At 43.5% G+C, this 24,641-nt stretch overlaps 1 protein-coding gene across 9 annotated transcripts in view; it reads right to left on the reverse strand.

Annotated features, from left to right (window-relative positions):
- The window catches only part of TEAD1 (TEA domain transcription factor 1), a 271,199-nt gene that overhangs the window by 164,130 nt on the left and 82,428 nt on the right, over positions 1 to 24,641 (reverse strand). For 8 of the 9 annotated variants that reach the window (XM_055423352.2, XM_055423348.2, XM_055423353.2 and 5 more), the window contains one exon: positions 20,380 to 20,635. In XM_055423352.2, the coding sequence (XP_055279327.1) occupies positions 20,380 to 20,635 (256 nt within the window). Of the gene's footprint in view, positions 1 to 20,379; positions 20,636 to 23,580; positions 23,751 to 24,641 lie in introns of all 9 variants that reach the window. The other variant, XM_055423351.2, reaches the window with a different exon arrangement.

Consider the following 24,641-nt stretch of genomic DNA (forward strand, 5'->3'; position numbering starts at 1 on the left):
CCATTAACACACTAGGGAGCCACAGATTAGAACATGTCAACACATTAGGCACCCCATTAATCTCATAGGTGTTTCCATCAGCATACCACCGAGGGACAAAGCTAAACACTTCAGTATACTTAGTACAGTAAAAACACAGGCACTCAGGCTCCCTTGGTCCAGCATTTGCAAGGTTTCATGTGACACACAACATGCTTCCAAAGATATTTACAGGAGTGTTGAGTTGGGATTTGAGATATTGACTCAGTGCTTCAAATGGGTTCTTTCCCTTAGCCTTCCTTCCCTCTTTGCCTTTTCTCTGTCTCCTAGACAACCTCCAAGGTTTCTGTTCCAAATTCTGAGATGTTCCAAACCCTAACCCTGGAACAATTTTCCAAAAATTGTTCTCAACCCAGAATGCTGAATTTCCAAGTGCCTTTTGGCTCCCGCTCCATGGAGAGCCCCCAAAACCTTACACATTCCACACAACTCAAGCTCATGACCCCTATTCTACCCCTTAAAACCTGTCCCTCCATTCTATATACCGTCCTTGTCTCTATCAACGCACAGTTGCTCACACAGATAAAACACCTTCATCTCTTTCCTTGCACTAAACCCTACCACGTCTTCTGATCTCTAACCTAACACCTTATCAAAAATATACTGATCTGAAATACCTTTCCCACCATGCCCTCTCTTTGTCACTCCCATTGCCTCCGACCGAGTTCAAGCCCTTCTGCCAGGAGTACTGCAGGAGCCTCCTTATGGGCCATATGAGTGCTAGTCGCTCAGTTGTGTCCGACTCTTTGCAACCCCAAGGGCTGTAGACTGCCAGGCTCCTCTGTCCATGGGATTCTTCAGGCAAGAATACTGGAGTGGGTAGCCATTTCCTTCTCCAGGGGATCTTCCTGACCCAGGGATTGAACCCGGGTCTCCTGCATTGCAAGCAGAATTTAACTCTACTTTAATACTATTCGTATATCACAAAACAATAGTTTCTATCCCCCAGCCCGCACCTCAGCTCCAGGAATGTGATACTTGTGCAGAGTTGAACTCTGGTGCCCCAAAGCAATTGCCTGGTCCATTATTCCACAATCTCTCATCCTGCCCTTCCCAGCTCATAAGCCACTCTACTTCATTCATCCTTCTCAGCACCTCACACTCCAGCTCTGCCAGAACCCTACTGTTCCTGAGAACATTATGTGTTTTCACAGCTCTCTGCCTTCAATCCTCTTCCTCTTCTTACTGGTCCATTCCAAAAAGACCGTCAAGCCTCGTAGGTAAGACTAAGAGCAAACTATCTTGGCAGTCAGGCAGACCTGGGAGATTTCTGAGTCCCCGCTCCACCACTAACTACCATGGGACTTCAGGTGCCAGTGTGTGGCCTTAACATCAGAAAAGCAGCTCACTTGGTTTTCACCAACACTGAAATATGTGAGATTCCTTCCACAGGTAGATCCCTGGGGAAAAAATACTGTGAAATGTGTTAGCAAATACACACAACTTAGCAGAGAACCTTCCTATCTAGTTGGCACATGTTTTCCAAGTTCTAAAAGCACTAGTGACCAGCACAGGACATCTGCAGTGCTGATGCAAAGCTTCCGCAGAGTGTGAGGGCTGGGCTTTCTGCTCATCTCTTCTAGAGAGGTTTGAACACACAGGCCCAAAGGCAGCCTGCAAAGAGCAAAGCTGTTCACCTTGGACTGACTGCGGGAAACTGAGTTTCCCCAGACACTGCCTGGGAAAAAACACAGAGCAACAGAACTAAAACCCTGGTCTTTGTCATATTTATTGTAACTTAAAAAGAAAACACACACATCTGGTTTAGTGACTCCTGGACAAAACCCCCGGCCTGTATCACACTAATGGTGATTATTCTTTTTGTTAAGAACGTCTGGTTTGGTGACATCTGGATCCGAAGTTCACCCACATTTTAAGGGTAGCCAAGTTCAATGTATGTAACAGTCTGGAATGCCTACTATGTACCAGGCAGAAAGGCACGCGTACCACCACGTGACTTGACTTTTACATTAGTTTTTCAAACTCAGTGTTCAGCTCCTGGCCTACTGCTGTCCACAGATTCAGCCACCTTCTCCTTCACTCAGTATCTCAATTAATTGATATGTCCACCTACTTTGTCAGCATTCTCCTCTCATTTCATCTTTCAGTTCAGTTCAGTCGCTCAGTGGTGTCCAACTCTTCGCGACCCCATGAATCACAGCACGCCAGGCCTCCCTGTCCACCACCAACTCCTGGAGCTCACTCAAACTCATGTCCATAGAGTCGGTGATGCCATCCAGCCATCTCATTCTCTGTCGTTCCCTTCTCCTCCCACCCCAAACCTTTCCCAGCATCAGAGTCTTTTCCAGTGAATCAACTCATCGCATGAGGTGGCCAAAGTATTGCAGTTTCAGCTTTAGCATCACCTCTAGAATGGACTGGTTGGATCTCCTTGCAGTACAAGGGACTTGAAAGAGAGTTTTATTACAATGGTAGGTAATATTTACTGACCACTTTCAAAAAGGACCACATATGATACTAAGTATATACATATACAAACAAACCAGCTTTACTGAGCAGTAATTCACATACAATTCACCCATTTAAAGTGCACAATGCACTGACTTTTAGTATACTCACGGAGTTGTGTATGCCTCATCACAACCAATTTAGAACATATTGATTGTTTCAGAAAGAAATCCCAAACACATTAGTAGTTACTCCACAACATTTCTCAAATTGTCCAGGTCTAAAAAACCACTCATCTACTTCCTGTCTCTAGACAGGCCTATTCTGGACATTTCACACAAATGGAATCACACAGTATGTAGTCTTGTGACTGTCTTCTTTCACTTCTTCCACATTATGCTAAGTATATATTATGCTAAGTGTATAAAGTACTTGTTATTGCCAAATAATAATCCACTGTATGGATATACCACATTTTATTTACACATCCATCAGTTGATGGACATTTGGGATATTTGTACTTTTTGGCTATTATGAATAATGTTGCTACAAATACTGGTATATGAGTTTTTGTAGGGACACCTGTTCTCACTTCTCTTACATACGATACCTAGGAGTACAATTGCCAGGTCACATGACAATTCTATGATGAACCTTCTGAAGAACTGACAGTTCTCCAGCATGGTGGTATCATTTTATATTTCCACCAGTAAAGTACAGGGGGCGTCCTTGGTGGATCAGACAGTAAAGAATCTGCCTGCAATGTGGGAGACCCGGGTTCAGTCTCTGGGTCAGGAAGATCCCCTGCATATGGCACTGGCAACCCACTCCAGTATTCTTGCCTGGAGAATCCCACGGACAGACAAGCCTGGCGGGCTACAGTCCATGGGGTCGCAAAGAGTCAGACACGACTGAGCAACCAACAATTTCACTTTCTTTTCTTTCAGTAATGTATAAGGGTCCTCATAGTTTTACACCTATGCCAACACTTCCTGCCATTGTTTTTGGCTACTGCCATGCTAGTGGATAAGATGTAGTATCTCACTGTGGTTTTAATCTGCAATTCTCTGATATCTAATGATGTTGAGCAGTTTTGCATGTGCTTATTGACCATTTGTTTATCTCTGTTGAAGAAATGTCTATCTAGATCATCTGCCTATTCTTTTTGGTCTTTTCATTAGAGTTGTAAGAATTCTTTATCCATTCTAGATATAAGTCCCTTATCAGATTTATAATCTGAAAAGTTTTTGTCTTATTCTCTGAGTTGTCTTTTTATTAAAGGACAAAAGTTTATAATTTTGATGAAGTATCAGTTAATCTATTTTTACTTTTATTACTTGTGCTTTTGGTGTCATATCCAAGATGGCTAACCCAAAGTCAGAAAGACTTAGTCTCAAGTTTTGTTTTGTTTTTCCTAGAGTTTTATAGTTTTAGCTCTTACATTGATGTCTATGATTGATTTTTAGTTGATTGTAGTGTATGGTGGCTCAGAGGTTAAAGCGTCTGCTCCAACGCGGGAGACCCGGGTTCGATCCCTGGGTCGGGAAGATCCCCTGGAGAAGGAAACGGTAACCCACTCCGGTATTCTTGCCTGGAGAATCCCATGGACGGAGAAGCCTGGTAGGCTACAGTCCACGGGGTCGCATAGAGTCGGACATGACTGAGTGACGGAACGGAGGATGGAAGAGTGTATGAGAAAGGAATCCACACTTCATTCTTTGAATGTGTATATTCAATAGTCCCAGCACCATTTGTTGAAAAGACTACTGTTTTCCACTTAACATCATCTTGACACATTTGCTGAAAATAAACTGACTGTAAGTGTGAGGGTTTATTTCTGGACTCTTGATTTGATTCTACTGAGGTGCATCCCTAACCTGATACTAGTACAATATTGTCTTAAGATTGTAGCTCTGTAATAAGTTAAATCAAAAAGTATGAGTTGTCCAATTTTTTTTCTTCTTTTTCAAGATTGTTTTGTCTCTTCTGGGTCTCCTGAATTTCCATGTGAACTTTAGGATTAGCTTATCAGTTTCTACAAAGAAGTCAGCTGGGGTTTTGATAGAGATTACAGTGAATCCATGGATCAATTTGGTGATGACTGCCATCTTATATTAAGTCTTCCAATCCATAAACACAGAATGTCTTCTAAGTATGATGTTAACAGTGGATTTTTCATAAATGCCCTTTATCAGTGAGGAAGATCTCTTCTATTTCTAGTTTGCTGAGTGTAAATGTCACAAAGAGGTGCTGGATTTTGTCTAATGCTTTTCCTGCATCTACTGAGATGATAATGTGATTTCTGTTCTTTATTGATGAGATGTATTATATTAACTCATTTTAGATTTTAAACTAACCTTGCATTCCTGGAGTAGATCCCACTTAGGCACAGTGTGGAATCCTTTCTATACGTTGCAGAATTCAGTTTCCAAGTATTTTGTTGAGGATATCTGCACTGATATTCACAAAAGGTTTTGGTCTATAGTTTTCTTATAAAGTCTCTGGCTTTGCTATCAAGGTTAACATTACTCTCAAAGAATAAGTTGGGCATGCAAAATGTTTTCATGCATTATCTTACTTAACCTTCCCATCAAACTTGTTAAGATGGGCACTTGAATTTGCCTCATTTATCAGATGAGGAAACAGAGATCTAAGAATTCTAACTTGCCCATTGTTACATATCCACTGAAGTAGCAGGGCCACGATCTAAACCCAGACAGACCTCACTCCTGACCCTATGCTCTTAAACACCACGAAGAACTTACTCCTTTCAGCTAACTGACAAGCCCTCATACAAATCAAACAATAACTAGATTAGAGGCAAGTTAAATCTACACTAACCAGATTTTGTCACAAAGATCTTATAATCCACCCTAACTTAGCATCTTCTGAACTCCACAGAGATGGTTTACTCGGTTCATTGTTCCACTGAAGTGAGTCACTGGGAATCGACAATGTCACCTTAGAATAATCAGAGGTTGAAATAATGTTCAGACACCTAAAACAAAACCTAGAGTCAACCTGAAAAAAGTAATGGACACACATATCTCTCAGAGACATCCTGGATAAGCTTACAAACATATGTGTCAGGTATATACTGAGGGGGGAAACTGTCAAAGACAACCTTTCTAGGGATGAACTTTCCGACTTGTAAAAATTAAACTGGGATGAGAAACAGGTAGATTCTGTCACCAAAATAACCAAATCAAGCTCAATATTCCTTTATAGCCCTGAATGTCCCAGATAAAACCACTGTGATATTGCCATAGATGTAAACTAAAATAAACTGTTCTCACTTGTAACACCTCAGGCACAGGGTCAATATGTTTAGAACAGAAAAGCATAAACACGGGAGTGAGGTATACACTAAGCTCCTCTTCACCAAGGGGTTCCTCAAGATAAGAAGCTCTAATGGGAAACACTGTGGGCTATATGCCTCAGCTTCTTATCTATGAAGTTATAATCCTTGCCCTCACTACTTCATTAGAACGCTGTAAGCGTGATGAGGACAAGGATGTGGAAAAAACATCTTATAGAGAAAAAAGATTAAATTATTATCACCAGCAATTTTCACTAATTCAAACATATTCTGAAAGCCTAATGTGTGCCAGGCACGATGCTAGGGGCAGGACATACAAATACACACATTAAAAGTGAGTCTGAAAAGTGCTTTGAGAGGTGGTCAGATACTGTGGAGGGACTTCCCTGGTAGTCCAATGGCTAAGACTCTGTGCTCCCAATGCAGGGGACCCGGGTTTGATCCCTTGTTGGGGAACTATATCCCACATGCCATAACTAAGACCCAGCGCAGCCACATAAACAGATAAATCTTAAAATACAATTAAAAAAGAGTACTGTGGAAACACAAAAGAGGGAGCAAGTAGCTCTGCCTGTGGAGACTAAAGAAGACTTTGGGGGCAAGAGGGACATTTTTACCAGGGTCTTGAAGGGCCAGTAGGAGTTTATCCGGCAGAAAACAGGATGAAGGCTATCCTGGTTACCAGGAAAGCCCATTCTCCCTATTACACTGTTTACCTGGAACCAAAATTCTCTTCCACACAACAAGGTAGCAACAGAGGGACATGGACATGGTCCAGAGACCCTCAGGTTCCTGTTCTGTCACAGCCAGAGGCAGCAGAAGATGGTGGTTAAGAGCTCAGGTAATGGAGCCAAGCTGAATGGAGTTTATGTCCTGACTTCAGGAGTTCTAAGCTTATGATCCTGGGCAATTTATTGAACCTTTCTAGGACTTGGTTTCCTCATCCTAATGTGGGAATAATAATGGTGGCTACTGATTTGTAATGAGGCTTAAATGAGTTGATATTAAGTGTTTAGAAAAGTTCCTGGCACACTGCAAGCACTGGATAGATAAATATTATTATTAATCCCTGTCACAATGCCTGCCCTGGTCAGTTCAGATCTAAGATTTGTCCATCTCAAAAGGCCCCTATCCCAATGCATGCGGTCATCCCACCTGGCAATTCCCTTCACCTAACAACTGTTCATGACTGCTGTCTCAGGACACATGGGGACTGAGAGAATGCTTCCTAATATTCATGGCTTACGATCCAAGTAACCCAAATAGCATCTTCCACAGTCAGGATCGTATCGCAACTGCATTCGGTGTGTTGCCGTGAGACAGCAAACACAAAGGCACATCCGAGTACAGAGATTGCAGTGACAGTTGAATAAACATGCAATCCAATACCTCACATCTGGCATGTCATCAGCCCCACCACCTTGTTTACCATCAAATACGTGCAAAGCGGTGGCTACTTTATAAGTACAAGTGTCTTTATCAGGACATTAATGTGCACCAAACCTCTCTCAATAAAAAGCAGTCATAAACAACAATCTTTTTAAGCAGTCACAGAAGCTACCGTGTTTGTAATACAACCATTCATCTAAGACACAGTTGCCAAAACCCATCTCGGCACAATAGAAAGCAAGCCATGGAGCACAGAGGCAGACCCAGGGAAGAGGGTAGGCACAGAGGGAGTAATTGGGACCTTTGCAAATGGCTGGGGTGGGGGTGGGGGTGGGGGATGACTCAGCTTATTAACATATCTTCAGTATTACCCTGATGCTGCAAAGCTTTGGGGAGTGATCAATTACATTTCCCCAATAGCATTTGCTTTGAAGGTAACTTAAAAAGTTGCTGCAGCCATTTCAAAAAGAACAATGTCTATAGAAATTGTCAGCTAATGACCAATTTCACTGCTGGGGGGCAGGATGTCAAAAAAGCCACAACATTAAATTTTTTTTTTAATAAATTAAATATCATGGGCAGGAAATTTCACTGTCACACCTTTTAGACTGCATTCTAAAAGGATAAAAATGAGAGGGGTATATTCTGATATAGCAAGAGGCTTTAAAGAAATAATATTCATATGGATTTTGAAGAACAGTTTGATTTTACGATATACCTGGAATTGAAGCATTTGAGAGAAGGGAAAGTGGGCAGATGCAATAATCTGCAGTGAAGGCATAGCAGGTAAACATCAGGTAAATGAAATATACCTGTGATTAAATCAAATGATTATAATCAAAGGAGAATTTATAGCACTCTGTACAGTCTCCAGAGTGTTTTCATACTCTAAAAGCCACCCACCTCTGCCTAAAGGCAACACAAGTACAATGTTACCTGCCAGGAATCTGTTACAAAGAATAACAGGACCATTAAAAAGACTACCGACATTCTTAAAAGACGGGCCCGCAGCCCTCCAAGGATAAAGCTTGTCCTACAGTACCAGTGAAACGATAAACACTGGCTTGGCAGAGATGTGGGGCCTGTCCACTCTTCTGGAGTAGCTTGCTGTGAGCACGTGGACACTGGAAGAACGGATCTGAACATGTTCCAGTCTTTCTTTCACCACCATATTACCATAAAACATGAATGTCAGAATAATGCCACTCTTAGTGTGGAGAGCTGACTGACAGATCCAACTGACCCAGCACCTGTTGAACTCCCGGACCAATGTCCTGAATCGTGTAGTAAGAACACCCTGTCCTGCTTCCTGGCCACAGCACCCCACTCTCTGACCACCTGTCTCTGCAGATCGGTGCCTCGGCCATGCACCCATGGAAGGGAGAGCTTGCTGGCACCAGCTCCTCCCCCAGCACCCCTCTCCTGCCCACCAGGACCTTGCAGTGCCCCTCCCACAACCAAACCCCAGGTAAACATCACTCCAGTGTCGACCTGAATGATACGATTTGCTTCTCATTCTTGGTATTTGCCATGTTTTTCTTTAATGAGTCTTTCTTGCTCAGAATCAGAGGAAAAAAATAAATGATATAGTTATTTTTCCTCTAATTCCAAAAGTACCATATGTTCACTATTAGGGGGAAAAAATCCATTAATACAGAAATATGTAATAGAAACGGAGTTCCCCATGAATCCATCCCCTGAAGCAACTGCTATTTACATGCTGTAAATTCCTTCAAATTTTTTCTATGACCTTAACCATAACATATTTATATATTTTCATTTACTGTGTTGAGCATTCTCTAAGATAGGCTCTTTATTACAGAGATCATCAGAACAATATCATAACAACGCTAATTTGGAAAATGACCACTTTAAACACTCATTACCAAAGAAATGGGGTATATATAAATAACAACAGTAGTAAGATATTAAGACACAATCTCAAGTAAAATGCTCTAGAGGGGAGAGGAACTGAAGCTCTAGATGTGGAAGTCAGTGGGGACAGAACAAAGACAGGCATTGGAACCCAGAGCCATGCAGCTAAGAACCAGCAGGTTCTCAAGCCCGTCCACGCCCCCATCACCTTCCATGCAGCGGAAGTTGCTACTCCGGGACCTGCCTGCTCCCACTGATCCTTTCCATCATCTGTGACTCTGACCCAGACAAGTGTATCCTGACCTCCCGTCTCCAACATCTTCTTTGGCAGAAACTCTGAAAGGGGGGATACCAATCAATTGCTCCCTTAACCAAACAACACTCTATGTAGGCTAGGCAAGCTTACCTGAGTGGCTGCTCCAAAATATCCGTTCTTACCTTTCTAACATGCTGGGAACAGGCTTAACCCCAGAAAACCATTATTTGTAGGATTTAGTTCAAAACATTTTGTCACACATAATTACATTTTCTCATGTATAATTGCATTTTCTCTCAACATCGCTGAAGATACGGAGAAATTTATTTCCTCAGCCCATTCTACAGACGATAGCAACAAGGCACAGATACACTGCAAACAGGTAAGGTTCAGAGCAACCAAATACATTGGGAAGAGAGAGGTGGAAACTGTCAGGGTTTTCTTGTAACCCCAGTGTTCCTTCTGCCTGGCTGTTCTGCCACCTGCTCTTCACTAGGCCCATGCCATTCACTTCGATATTAAACTCTCTCCATTCACATCCATGAGGTCATATCGTCTCCAGGAAATCCCCCTAACACCTGGTTACTTTGGTAGGCTTATTTACAAATTCACAGGGCACTACAGTCGACTTCAACATCAACGTGATTAACCAACCCGATGCTGATGAGTCTCCCTATGTCTCACTTCCTCGTCTCCAGTGGCCATCGCCCACATTCATATCAGTTGACCATATTTGCAGCCACTCCTCGAAACTCATCACTTGAAATCGCTCCACCTCTAATCTCAGATGCTTCCTCTCCCGTGCGTGGCCACAGCCTCCTGTCTGGCCACCTCTCCTGTGTGTACAGAGCCTCTAAGAGCACATGTCATGACTCGTCAGCAGCTCCAGCTCTGCCTTGTCCCTGTCCCCACCTAGACCGGCGCAGACCTGCACTCACTAGCACTTCAGTGTCTCTGGTCCCAAGCCTTGACATTGTCAAAATTTAGATACACCCTAGCAGAAAAAAAATATATGTATCACAAAATAATGCCAGTGGCTTTTCCCAAAAGTAAATACTCTCGCCTTATACAAAAATTAATTCAAAAAAAGGTCACAGATTGAGATGTAAAACATAAAACCAAAAACCTTTTAGAACAAAACACAGAAGAAAATCTTCAGTACCCAGGGCTAGGCAATGAGTTCTTAGACTTGACATCAAAAGTACAAACCGTGAAGCAACTAAGCCTGTGCGCCATAAAAGTGAAAATTAATAAATTGGATCTCATCAAAATGTAACACTTACACATGTGAAGATGAGAAGACAGGCTACAGACAGAAGAACACAGCTGCAAACTACATATCAAAGGACTCACATCTAAAATAAAGAACTCCCAAAACTCAGCAGTAAGAATTTAAGTAATCCAATTAAAAGGGGGACAAAAGACATGAAAAGACATTTCTCTGTATATTCTGTATATACATCTCTGTATATTTTCATGTACTGAATAAGTACATGAAAAGATGTTTCACATCATTAGTCACTGGGGAAATGCAATTTAAAACCACATGGGATATCACGACACACCTATCAGAATGGTTAAAACAAACAGTAGTGACAACACCAAATGCTGGTGAGGATGCAGAGAACCCGGACTGCAGGTGAGAATGTAAAATGGCACAGCAGCTCTGAAGAACACTTGAGTAGTTTTTTAAAAAAAGAAAGCAAGCTGAAGATACAACTACCATTTGACCCAGCAATGAATGCATTTATCCCACTGAAGTGAAAACCACATCTACCCGAAAAACAGTATATAGGGCTTCTCTGGTAGCTTAGTGGTAAATAATCCACCTGGTAATGCAGGAGATACAGGTTCGATCCCTGATTTGAGAAGATCCCACATGCCCTGGAACAACTAAGCCCGTGCATCACAATTGTAGAGCCTGGGAACCACAACTACCGAGCCACGTGCTGAAGCCCGCACGCCCTAGAGCCCCTGCTGCACAGGAGAGGCCACCGCAACGAGAAGCCCGTGCACCGCAGCTAGAGTAGCCCTCACTTACCGCAGCTAGAGAAAAGCCCGCGCCATCAACAAAGACCTAGCACAGCCACGTATAAATGCAAAACCTTTTTAGAAAATTTGTGTATAGATGGTCATAGCAGCTTTCTTTGTGATAGCCAAAAGCTAGACTCATCTCGATACACTTGAACAGGTGAATGGTTAAACACACCGTGGTGCATACAGGCTAGAGAACTGCTCAGCAATCAAAGGAACAAACGACTGATGCACACAACCAACCTGGATGAATCTCCGAGGAGTTATGATGAATGGGAAAAAGTCAGCCCTAAAAGGTTACATACAGCATGACTGCGCTAGATAACATGCTTGAAACGACAACATTTTAGAAATAAGGAATAACTCATGGTTGCCAGGAGTCAGGGATAAGGTCAGGGGAAGCAGAACAGGGATGGGTATGGTGACAAAGCGCAGCCCTGGGGATCCTTGCAGTGCTGGAACTGTTCTGCATCATCACACATACCGCGCAGGTGATAACATTCTACACAACTTAATAAAACACACATACACAAATGAGTACCAGTAGAGTTGGGGAAATCTTAATAAGATCAGTGGTTTATATCGACATTAATATCCTGGGTTTGATATTACAGTTTTGCAAAATGTAACCACTGGGGGAAAATGGACAAAGTGTACAAAGAATCTTTGTACTATTTCTTACAATTGCATGTGAATCTACGATTATCTCAATAAAAATTTCAGTTAAAAGAAGAAAGGCATGTTCTCTGACTTCTCTCAGGCCCTTCCTCCACTGCTCATGATTCTCTTACTCACCCCGTCCCTCCGTATCCAGCTCCCCTACAGTATCTCTATTAAGCCTGCTCTACTTTTCAGAAGTTCATAACCCACCTCAGCCCACACGGCCTTAATGCTCTGAAGACAGGAATCACTACACCCTCCCTGCACCCTCTACCTGAACCTTCTCCTGCCACTATGCATGAGAGTAAAAGAAGCCCTTCTCCTTTTAAGGTCTCTTCCTGGTTCTATTCCATCAGGTAATTCCTCTGTTACATATAATTTCCCCTCTACTAACCAAGGGCTTCCCTTGTGGCTCCGCTGGTAAAGAATCCACCTGCAATGCGGGAAACCTGGATTCGATCCCTGGGTTGGGAAGATTCCCTGGAGAAGGGCAAGACTCCCCACTCCAGTATTCTGGCCTGGAGAAGTCCATGGACTGGAGAATATCCATAGGGTCACAAAGAGTCAGACACGACTGAGTGACTTTCACTTTCACTACTAACCAAATGGCCAAGTCTCTCTCCCCTGTTCTAAAATAAGCCTTCCTTTAACTTTCTATGCCCTTCAAGACACCACCTCAAGGCTCTTCCTGTACATGGCAAACCTGGGCCATGGTAATCTTTCTTCTCTATACAGAGGGAGCATTAACTGAATTATGCAGTTCATTTCCTATACTCAAACTTTGCAAGGACTGTTTCAAAAGTAAGTCTCATTCTTTGCTCCTTAGTTTCTTTCACCAGCTCTAGAGATGTGGCCCTCTCCTGTTGGGCCCAGGTTACAGTTTAACCCAGTGACTCTCAAACCTGCCTGATCACCCAAATTACCCAGAGAGCTTTTAAAAACGTAAGATTCTCAGACCACACTCAGAGATTCTGATTCAACCAGTTTGAGTCAGTTATGTCTCTCTTTTTTAAGCTTCTTGAGTGCTTCTGCCGATGATGATCAGGCTTGGGAACCACTGATGATGGGTCTCCCTTTCTCTTAAAAAGGCAACTTCTTTACTCTCCCACAAATACAGACACCCCATTTTAAATCCACGCCAGTCTAACCACAATACACGGGAGCCTAAGCGTATTGCCCATTCTTATCTCTTCTCTGCTGATGAGCCCCCAAACTACCCATGCAACTCCAGGCTGCCTGAGCTCCAAGCAGGAATTTCCAAACCCCACAGATCATCCTCATGTGGACGCCCCCTCTGAGTACACCTCCAGCACGTGACAAAATCCAACTTCCCATTTCTCCACTCTACAAACTGCATCTCTTGTCTTCATGCCCCATCTGTTCAATCGTCCCACTGTTCTCCCCATCGCCCACAAGCAGAAAGAACCCTGGAATCATCTTCAACCCCTCCTTCTCTTTCACAAATCACATCCTGTCAGCCAGTCCTATTGGTTCTACCCATGAAGCTTTTCCATAAGGCCTGCAGTTTAAGCTCATCCTCTGCAATAGTAATCTAACTTGTCTTCACGCCTTCAGAGCTGGCTTTGTCAAACACAGGCTGAGTCACAGCCATCTCTCTTGAAAACATGCAATGGTCTCTCTGTCCCCCGGATGAGCACCAGACACCACAGCGTGGCACTCCAGGCTCCACGACACACTGCCAGCCCAGATTTCCAGGCTCAACTACCATCCCCTCCAGGACACATCCTAACTTCCAAGAGCACCACAGTGAGTCCTTTCAGGACTCTGTGCCTTTATCATGCTGTTCCCTTAGGCCTGAATGCCCTTTCCCTTCTCTCTCTCTCCACAGTAGCAAATATAAACCTAGGCTTCATAAATCACCTAATGTTCTATGAAATAACTCTGTAACTGTGCACAAGCTTGAATTATTTTTTTTTAACGAGATCCACAACTTCCTATAGATTCTCAGAAAAGTGTGGGGGGGGGGCGGGGAGGGGGGAGTGGTCTGCTATCCAAAAGAAGTTTAAAAACAAAAAACATTTTAAAAATTTTAAAAAGCAAAAAGCACTAAGTGGCCTTTTCCCACTGAAAGTTGGCTTACCTAAATCTGCCTCTCAGACTCTGATTCGTCCATTCTTTTGTATTTTCAAATATAGATATGTGCATTCCCCAATATAAATAATCACACTTTCTGCTGCCCTACCACTGAACTGTTGCTATCTCTAGTACACAATGTACTTCCTTCCATATCAATACTGTAGTTAGTTGTCTTAACTGGCTTGTTGTATTAAGCTGACTTTCAAATGTCAACTCCACCACTTATTTACTATGGCCTTAAGCACATAACTTGATTTTGGTGAGCCTCAGCTTTCCTGGATGTAAAATGGGGATCGTCAGGGTTCTCTGGTAGTTCAGACGGTAAAGAATCTGCCGACAATGCGGGAGATCTGGGTTCAATCCCTGGGTTGGGAAGATCCCCTGGAGGAGGGTGTGGCAACCCATTCCAGTATTCCTGCCTGGAGAATCCCCATGGACAGAGAAGCCTGGCGGCTACTGTCCATGGGGTCTCAAAGTCGGACACGACTGAGCGGCTAAGCACACAAGCACAGGGTAACCTACATCATCGGTTTGTTCTGAGGAATAAACAAGACAACACATTCTAAAGCAATGAGAAAGTGCCTGGTACACAGTAAGTGGTCACACAGGTCAGTTCTCTTAATTATCCTACATCTGTAGTCCCCATTCACAGTCAAAGCACAGTACAGGTCCTCACTAAATGATTTACAAATCCATGTCTTCTGAATGCCAGTGCTCACCCGCTGCCACAGAAAGTTATTGAAAAGCTTAACTTTCCAACTTGGTAATAATTTAAGATTCTCTGTCTCTTACTTTTTTTTTTTTTCCCTCCCTCATGACCAATTCTCAAGCCATCCTAATTAGCTATTTTTTATCTGAATTGCACAAGGGCTCACACCTTGTACACAAACCTTTGTAGGCTGGACCCCCACTATGTTAAACTTTCCCAACACAAACACTGATGACGTTGGCTTTGCTATTCTCACAGGAACAAAACTATTTCAAAATCCCCCATTACTCATCTGTTCTGAGGATCCCAAAATTAACCCTTGCTCTACCATGGTGCTGATGTGAGTAGAAATCCTTCCTACCGCTTGAACTAACATCTGGCAGCACACAGAGCAAAACCCAGAGTTTCTTCCTTCTCAGGCTAGGAAGACCATTAAATATACAGACATCTTTCTCTCTTTCTTTTTCTGTTTTCTCCCTTCCTTTCCAGCCAGCTCCTCTTACGGCTCAGAGGCTTACTTACTCATCTTTCTTTGTCTTAAGCAATAACCCCCACATGCATACACTCAACAAACATCACTGACATCTTCTCTGTCCACAGCCCCTGCCTTACAGGGTCTCAAGCCTGTTTTAAGGGCACAATGCTTTGTGCTTTACATTTTTTGCCAATTCACTCAAAATAATATCCCACATCACAGATCAGACAGAAAGAGGAAATCAAAAATGCCACATGATGTTCAGATGAAGAACTGGGATGAACAAGTTCAGTTCAGGCCACAAGACTCACTCTCCCAAAGCCTGGCGATCCTCTAGGGCCTGGAGTCTGCAGCCACTTTTGCATCAGGGCTTCTGGGGCCTCCACAGATGTGGACCACCTTCCTGGTCCTCACAGAAACTATGGGAAAGTTCACTGTCTAACACAGCAATGCCCCTACATTCCCTTGACCAGTTCTGATTGGGAGGAGCCGGGGGTCCTCGGATGTCAGCCTCTTTGCCTGCACTGATTAACTGGTTAACATTTGTGCCTGCCTCTGTGCACGCCTTCTCAGCTCCCCTTGTCAGCTCTGCCCCACCTCACTGAACCTGCCCCTTCTCTCTTCTATCTTGTACTTCTGTGAATTAAGCAAAGAGGCAAGTCCAACTCCTGTGCTCTCCTAGCTGGAAGCCTCAGGTCAGCAACAGGGGAAGACCTGTTCGAGAGGCCTAGCCCAGAGATGCCATCCTCCTCACCCTCTCTATGCCTCACAACTGAGCTCTCTAGGGCTGACCAGTAGGCCTGGCATCCCAGCAAGAAAGGGGTACCCCTGGAGCTATCTTGCGCAAGAACCCTGAAGATAACTGCTCACAAAAGGAGAAAGTCATTGTTCAGCAACTGCTCTGCCCAAGCTGCCTGTGGGATCCCAGGGCACCAGAATCTTCCAGATATCTTTCTGGCTACCACCAAGGCCAGCCTTGTGATCTAGGATCCTCCCCACTGCGATATTTGAGAAGCTTTCTTCCTGCCAGCATTGGGCCAGGTGCCCTGGACACTGGTGGCCAAGAACAGGCTTCAAAAGGCTAAGTGGAAGGTGACCATCTTCAAAGGCCCTCAGACTTCCCAGAAAGCTCTGGCACACAGTCCTGACCTTAGGTCAGTGTTTCCTGCAAATAAACTTATGATGGCTCCATAAGGGCAGGGATCATGTCTGTCTGGCTTACTGCTGTATCCCTGAAAATGCCTACTATGGGGGCTGGAATACAGGCGGTACTTAACACTGACTTGTTGAATTTATTTACAATGACCTCCAGCAAGGAAGGAACGAGCCCATGTTTGGGAGTCGGATAGAGTTGGTTTTGAAAGAATCCAGCTGTACCATTTATACTGGTCATGCACAAGCCACTTTATCCCTTTTAGCTCCCTCATCTGCAAAGTAAGACTCACAAAACTGACCTCAAAATGCTGTGAGCATGAGATGGAAGTTGCAACTTACCCAGAGTCTAATGTCTAGACAGGGGCAGAGCCAGGCTTCATAACAATTCCAAAGGCCAAGATTTAAGGTGCTACATTTGCATGTCTCTGAGGCAAGCAGCCAGTGAATGTTTAGCTCTGGTCCCTAACTTGATTATGGGAGATACTTGACCACTCTGCCTGACTAGGGTTTTCAGGTACAATAGAAAACACATCTAGACAAATCCCCTGATTCACTGTTTTGTTCTGTCTTGTGTTAAAAACTGTGGCCTGCTCCTATGAAATTCAATCCCAGACAGCTTTGCTGATCAAGAATGTCTCTGTCATCTTGTCCCCCTGCTATCTCCTCCACAACTATCTACAAGGATACACAGAGGAACATCTGTGTAAAAATAAGTAAAAGAAAACACGGAGAAAGAGAGGGAATGAGCTTGCAAGCTCTTGGGAACAGTCAAAGAAGTCTCACCCTCCTTCTAATAATCCCTAAGAACAACTGCCGACCCATAGGGTGCTGCAGGCAGAAATAATCTGTCCACGTGGAGACGAACCACACAAAGGCTTGGCCTCTCCACAGACCCAGGTAGCGTAGGGAAAATTAAGCCATCTTTTCTAATGGCCCAAACCTCATCATAAAGAGAGCTTTCCATTTTTCCCCTCTATAAGACTGCATTTGCCCTACTGCCAACCACAGAGGAGATTTCATTACCAAATAAATCAGTGCTGCACTTGACCTTGCCTCTCCAAAGGCTCAGGATTAGTGACATCACAATACTCTACAGATGCTCAGAAAATATCGGAATAACCCCCTCAAGTCAAAAACACTTGGTATTTCACTAAAAGGCATTAAATTATTTTGATCTCACTCCATGGAATCCTAAATGCTTTCAATGTTTTCATTTTCAAAATGCTTAAGAGAAAAAGCATGCTCTTACGACCTTCAGAAACCCCAGCTCCCAGTCTGGTTTGTGTCCTGATTCACATATGGTAAGATGGGGAACAAGCCTGAAGCCAAGGAACAGCAGCTCGGCCCCCACATCGCTCACATGACTCTATCCCCAAGTGGCTGGAGCCTCACTGTGGAGGCTCCCAAACCAATCTTCTCTCATCCTCAGTTACAGGTGGGTTACAGGCAGCTCCTAGGCACCCAAGGCAGTTTCTCTTAAGGGGTCCAGTCTCTACCTCCCATAAACATGATAACCACCATGTTTCCCTTCCAAAGCATCAGGAGAAGCAAAGCTCCTCCACACTGGCCAGCTGCCTGGACAAGGAGGCCACTGCAGGGCTACCACAGCAAATGTGTCTCTGGCACCCCTAATCAGGACACACGATCGTGCAGCTATAATTGTTTATGCTGCTCGCTCGAAATGACTGCCCAACTTTAAATCATGTTGGTCACCAACACTGTCAGGAAATGTAATGTGGCTTTCAGGGAAAGAACACATACATCAAGAACATGCACTCTCAGGAAGCACTCGGAATCTGATTACTCTCAGTATTAACAACATGCTCCACAACCAGCGCCATGTTTGTCAACAGATTGATCACTCTTCCTGAGAGACAAGTCACAAATCCAGAATCACAAAACATACAAGCCCCACGGATCACAGATATCATCTACTTTACCCTCTTTCTGTACAAGGGAGAAAACTCACAGACCAACGGCAGGATCATTGTAGTTCACTGTGGGTAGATGACTCAAATCCAGAGCTTCTCACAGTTCTCTTGCCTCGCCTACTGCTTTTGACCCCAAACTAATATCAAGTGTCCTTTTGCAAATTATTTTCACAGAAAAATGATTTTTATAATGGAGTTATAGGCAAATTGGTTCAATCTACCACGGCTACTACCAAAAAAGTAAAAGCAATGGAGGAAAAAAACTGGAGTTGAAAAAAATAACATTTGCTTTGAACTGTGTTCCTATTCCTAGTCCAGAAACCTGGTTCCTAAAGGGATAGTGCCATTCCCAGTATTCCCAGTGAGAAATGAAAGGCAGGAGTACTTCTTCCCAACTGGCATGTCCAACAGTAGGCCAGTTTTTTTAGATTAAAATAATTTCTGGGTAAACAAATGGGTGTTGTACAAGGTACAGTGGCCCAAAGTCACCTTCACTACTCCTAATAAAATCTGCTTCAAAGAAGGCTCAAAGATTAAAGTGCTCCTGTCTGCCTTTAAAATGGGGAAGTTGCATTTTTAGGTATGAAAACGAGACCTTGAAAGCAAACAACCAGAATGAGAAAGGGTAGCCCAGGAAAGATACAGGCACACAGAAAACCAGAGGCCCTGAAACTTTCTGCCCACAGCGGCTGAGACGTTTTACCCTGAGTCCATTTCACCAGACATGAAGAAGCTTCTTTGGCTACAAAGGATCACATGCGAACATAAAACAAATACAGAAGGTTTGGGTTCTCTCTCTCCTGTGTGTGTGTGTGTGTGTGACACAGACTGGCCAAGGAAGAGACACTCTAATGCTGCAGAAAGCAAAATTTTCCTTGTTTCCATTACATCATCCACACTGGAGAAGGGGAGGGCTGGGTGGGAGCACAGCTGGTGGCAGCTGCACCACCATCTGCTTTCTCCTTAGCAGTGTGTGCTAGCCTGGTCTGCAGCCTCCTACGGCTCCTGATAGAGGAGCTGCAGTATTAAAGGTACAACACCCTATTATGGAAAAGCTTTCAAATTGTTTAGAAATAAATCACTCCCGTGATAAGTTAACAACCTCCAGTAAGCAGCTGAGCCAGTTCTCTTTGAGTTTAGGTTATTTGTTTGCATCTCTTTAGACTCAGCCACAGTGCAAACTCTGTCAGTTCAACGTGCCCAATTAGACAAGCAGAATGTATACGTAACCACCTGCCATCTGCTTTCCAAAAGGTAAGCAGCCGATAAGTACAAGTTGAAGGTGCAGGGAAGGTCCAAACCTAGCCTGTAAGCCCCAGACTAGTGGATAGGTGCCTGCTGCCACTTTCGGCATCCCCAGCCATCTGGTCAACCGATTTCACCCTTTTGGGTACTCTTGGAAGTTTCTAATGCACTATGAGGGGTCCCCATGTAGAAATGGAGACTGGAGAGAATAGCCTGGGGGTCAGTGCCTTGTCTGGCCATTCAACTGAAGATTGGTAACAAGGAAGTAAACTGGTAGTTCAAAGGTCTGATCAAGTCCCTGAGCAGTTTTATCTGGCCTATGTAGTTTAGAAAAAAAAAAAAAATGCTGGGTTTTAAAAATGAGTAGACTTCACATGTAAACATCTAGCTTGCTAGACCTGGCAGCATGTGGCTCCACTGCTATGCAGCTCCAGTCAGTTATCTGAAGCTAAGTGGCAGCACTTCCTTTAGTTGGGGCATGCATTCGGGAGAATTAGTCTCCATGTCTGGTGTCTGGATGTGCCACTGCAACTACCTAAGTTCCTAAGGAGTCCTTGAGAGCTTTTGATATAAAAAAGGAAGCCCCAGGGAATGATTTCCCAATGGTCCTTCACTGACTCTCCTCTTCAGCTGAGATTCAGTCCCTTGAATGGCCAACTAGACTTCTACAAAGATCATTCAACCCCATACAAGAAATGTGTCTCACCTAGTAGAAGGCTAGTTATGATAATCTCTTAATCACAAAAGTGGGTTGCAGCATTTCCCAGGAGCATTTCAATCACTTACCATACATCTTGCCTTCGTCTGATAAGATGATTTTCCTCCTCCCGCATGGTGGATAGATAGCCAAGGCTTCCTGAAAGCTCTGCTCAATGTCGGGGCTCCAGACCCCTTCCGCATCATTGTCAATGGGCTTATCTGCAGAGTCACTCATCCTTTCCATGTTTTCGGCAGGGCTCTCACTGCCGCTCCAGCTGCTGGGCTCAATTTTGGCGGTTGGATTTTCCAAGCCGAAGCCTGGAGCCTTTTCAAGAAAATAAACCTAAGAGAGAAACCAAAAGATAGTACGATAAGGACACGGTAACCATCAATACACTGCTCCTGCTGGTTCTGCTGCACTGCCTCCCTTCACCAGCTTTGCTTGGAGAATAACTCCTAAGAGAGAACATGGAATTCTGAGATCTAAGTGGCTTTTTTTCTTTATGTATCATATTAGGCACTCATACAGAAATGCAACAGCAGGCAGAAGCTGGGATAATCTTCACAGGTGACAGGAAATTTTCATCTGAGAACAGTACTCTCTGAATTGCAAGTTCACAATGAATCATGCAAAACCATTTGCTAAGTACCTACTATCTACTAGAAGCACTTTGCTCGATAATAATCAAATCTTCAGAACAAGTTGTTTAAAAGAAAACAGTGTAAAACAAAAGATGTCTGCCTCACTGTGGCAATTGGTATAATAACTCTGAAATGTCAAACCATCCCAGAATTTGTCACTGAGATCACCAAGATGCAAGATGGCAGCAGAATGGCGGGCAGAAGGAGGGAAATAATCACAAATACTCATTCTACAGATAGCAATGCCAGCAGACCTGGACCTGCTATCCTACAGCATTTATCCACAGGGTTTTCTTTTACCCTGTACAGTCAGGTCACTTTGCCACTCTCGGCTTCTGGATTATAAACTTGAAGCAGGAACCAAGTTGTCCCTGATTCTTGCCCTCCCCGAAACAACTACCACAAGAGGACAGTACATTTGCAAAAACATTTTATACTCACATGGACTACTTCATCTGGGAGCCTCCTTGGAATTCCTGATCACATGAAAACTGTGGGGGAGACTTTCATTTACGTTTCTGTACCACTGATGATTACAGAACCAAAAGAAATATTTCGCAAAGATTTATTCCCCTTAAATTATGCATGTAACCTATGGCCATAAAGGGATAAGCTTTCCAAACAAATGTCAAACTGGCACCAACACCAATGTGAAAATGATCTAATCCAGTACCCCCTGCTGTCTGCACACTAAAATATCAATATTCCTTTGTTGAAAAGGCATCAGATCATGCATTCAAAACAAATAAGGGGGATAAGAATTGCTCTGGGGGACTGATGGGAAGAAGGGAGATGCAGGGCCTGAGGAGGGTGAGAGAGCTCAGCGGATGCAACCACCATTCCATCCGCTTCTGCCACCTCAAGTTCATGCAACATTACAACAGAGGCAGCCAGGAGGGAAGCAGATGCGAGCAGCCCCTCTAGGTACCAGGCTCTGCTCTGTATCCCAGGTCAGTCACCTCTGAGAGCAAGCACCCTGCCTCCTCTCCTTCGCTCTCCCAGCTGAACTCCTTTCCCCTGCCATCCCCCACTGTGTATATCAACAGATCCCAGGTGCAGAAACTCCGAGGCACAGGAACATTAAACAATAAATGGTGTAACCAGTGGGTGCGTTTGGCTCCGTATCCTGACAGCTTTTTAGATTTGGCAGCACCTGGATGAAAGAAACCCTCAGGTTGTCTGCCTTTAAACGCTGCCACTGATCCATCTTTCAAAGAACTTGTCAGCAAAATATTTACTACTTCTTACCAACACATGTACATTGACACAGGACTTTAAAAACTGCCAAATGTTAAAGGTATAAATTATGCCACAAGAAAGGGTTCTGTGATTGACCCCTAGACGAACTCTACAAGGCCTGCAGTGTGGGCCTTTTGAATTCTCAAATTATTACACTTTTTTCCTGGTTTGGGTCTAAGAATCTTACAAAATTCCAACTGAACTCTATGATAGTCTGTTCTAGCTCCAAAGAGGTATTATTAGAGAAATTATAAGAATATGTGTGAACTCTTTGAACAGTGGCTAGTTGCCAACATTTCCTTCTCCACCTTAGCCCCTAATTCAACAAAACAAACAAAACCAGACATTTACAAAAGCACAGGCCAGTTCTTCAGCTCCAGGCAGCTCACAGAAGTATGAATTCTCTCCAGGGAGCCATATTTTAAGATTAAATTGTGGACATGTCCGGCACTCAACTACTATGGTAGAGGGGTGGAATCCAGGGGACCAGGGGAATGTTATTTGACTTTAAAAAGATCATTACTATATAATTGAAATCCTCAGAGCCTCTAGACCAAAACACAATACTCCTAATCCAATAGTTGAAGTCCCCTCTGACACATCTCATCAACTGGTTGTTGGATTTATGCTTGAACATAGTTGATGACAAGGAACCCACTGCCTTCCCAATACCAGCTCCTTTGAACTAACATGTTGAAATTCTTCCATCTATAAGGACAAAATCCATCTCCTGGTTAACTTTTACCCATTAATCCTTGAGGTCTATCCATGCTGTGGGAAGCACATCTACTCTGAGACATCCACTTGGGTATGACAAGAGCAGCCCCCAGTCTCCTGTGTTCCAGACTAGATACAATTCACATTATCCCTCTGGCCCAGCCCAGTGTGTCCACAATCTTCAGTAAATGACACTCGGAGGAAGACTATGATCCATAAAATTCTCCAAGTGCTATTTCTAAATTCTGACTCTTGATCAATTGGTTTAGAAGCTAACACCAGGGATTTATATTTATTCTATTAAATTCCATTATTTTTAGCCTTAGTCAGTGACTCAAAACTGGTAAGATCTTTCTGAATCATAATCTCCAAGCTTAATGTCCTCAAAAACCAAACAACTTCTGAAGGTGTTACATACAGGCAGGGTGCTGGAGCTGTTCTGTGGAAGTCCTAAAGAAGGTTATCGCTCACTTGACATAAGGAAAAATTTCCTGTTAGTTCAACAAGCGGTAGACGGCCTTATAAGAAAGGTAGCTGAGTTGTAGATAACCCCTTCAAGTTACCTCTAAAGCTAAGGGTTGCAACTCCTTTGATGTTTGGGGAATGCAATATTAACTAGCATCAGTTGATCCATTCACTCAGGAAGCACAGGCGCTATTCTAAATGCTCCCATATTTTTTATTCACTTACTTCAGGGAAAAATTCCACGTCCAGGCTCTCTCATTTGGTCAACTGGAGCTCAGCAGGATGGCATTACCAACTCTGGACAAGGGCCAAGACACGCCCCAGAAGCTACCAGATACATAATCCACAGACTTTTACAGATCCTTGGTTTTACAACCCAACTGTAAGATGAGGCCCTGTATGGGCAGAGAGATTCCAATCACCAGACTGGGACTGGCTAAGAAATGCTCCCTGTACTAGCTACCAAATTCCATCCCTCAGTTCCCTTCTAGCCCAGCTCAAAATCCACCTCATCCTGGAAACCATCCTTGTAACCAGTGGCTCTGAGAGAATCAGCCTCACATTAAGAATATCCCAAAAATGTGTGGAATTAGTTAACTACCACCCAATCTACCTGGCTTCTGAATGTACAGTAACAAGTACCTGCTTATTATCAACAAGATCTAATCAGGTGAATGACAAATAGAACATCTGTGTCTGCAGAGTTGATGTCCTCTCCTCCTCATACATCCATTGAGCAAGGGAGTCAACTCTCATTCACTTCAGTAAATGAAGAACACAGTATCGTGGGGTGGGGTGGGTGGGTATGTTATTAAGATTCAAACAGATCTGGGTACCAAACCTAGCTCACCTATTAGCCATGCAGCCCAGACTAAATAGGTTAATCTCCAGAAGCTCAGGTTTTAATTTATAAAATGAAAATAACAAATGCAATCCCAATGCAGAAAATCATTGAGATCATGAGACTCTACTCCATGGAGCCACCATATTTGGTGAGATAACGAGTGAAGGTGCTCTACCATCTGAAAAACCACGAATAGAAGATGTTTTCAAGTCTGTCATCTCTAGACAGTGGTATGGACCTTGTGATCCTCACACACCAACTGATAACAGGATGGTAAATAAATGAAGGGTCTCACTGGGAAATAAATTTGAAAGATCCTCTTGTTAAGGTCTTCAGTTGCCTGAATAGAAAATTTAAATAGGTAATAAACACCTGTACTTCTAACACACATATTCATAGTTTTCATATTTATTTCTGGGAGGTCTGGTTTAGGGGGATAATC

The sequence above is a fragment of the Moschus berezovskii genome, chromosome 14 (genome assembly GCF_049115385.1).
Source record: "Moschus berezovskii isolate FMDL1 chromosome 14, NW_MosBer_1.0, whole genome shotgun sequence".
NCBI classification, from domain to species: domain Eukaryota; kingdom Metazoa; phylum Chordata; class Mammalia; order Artiodactyla; family Moschidae; genus Moschus; species Moschus berezovskii.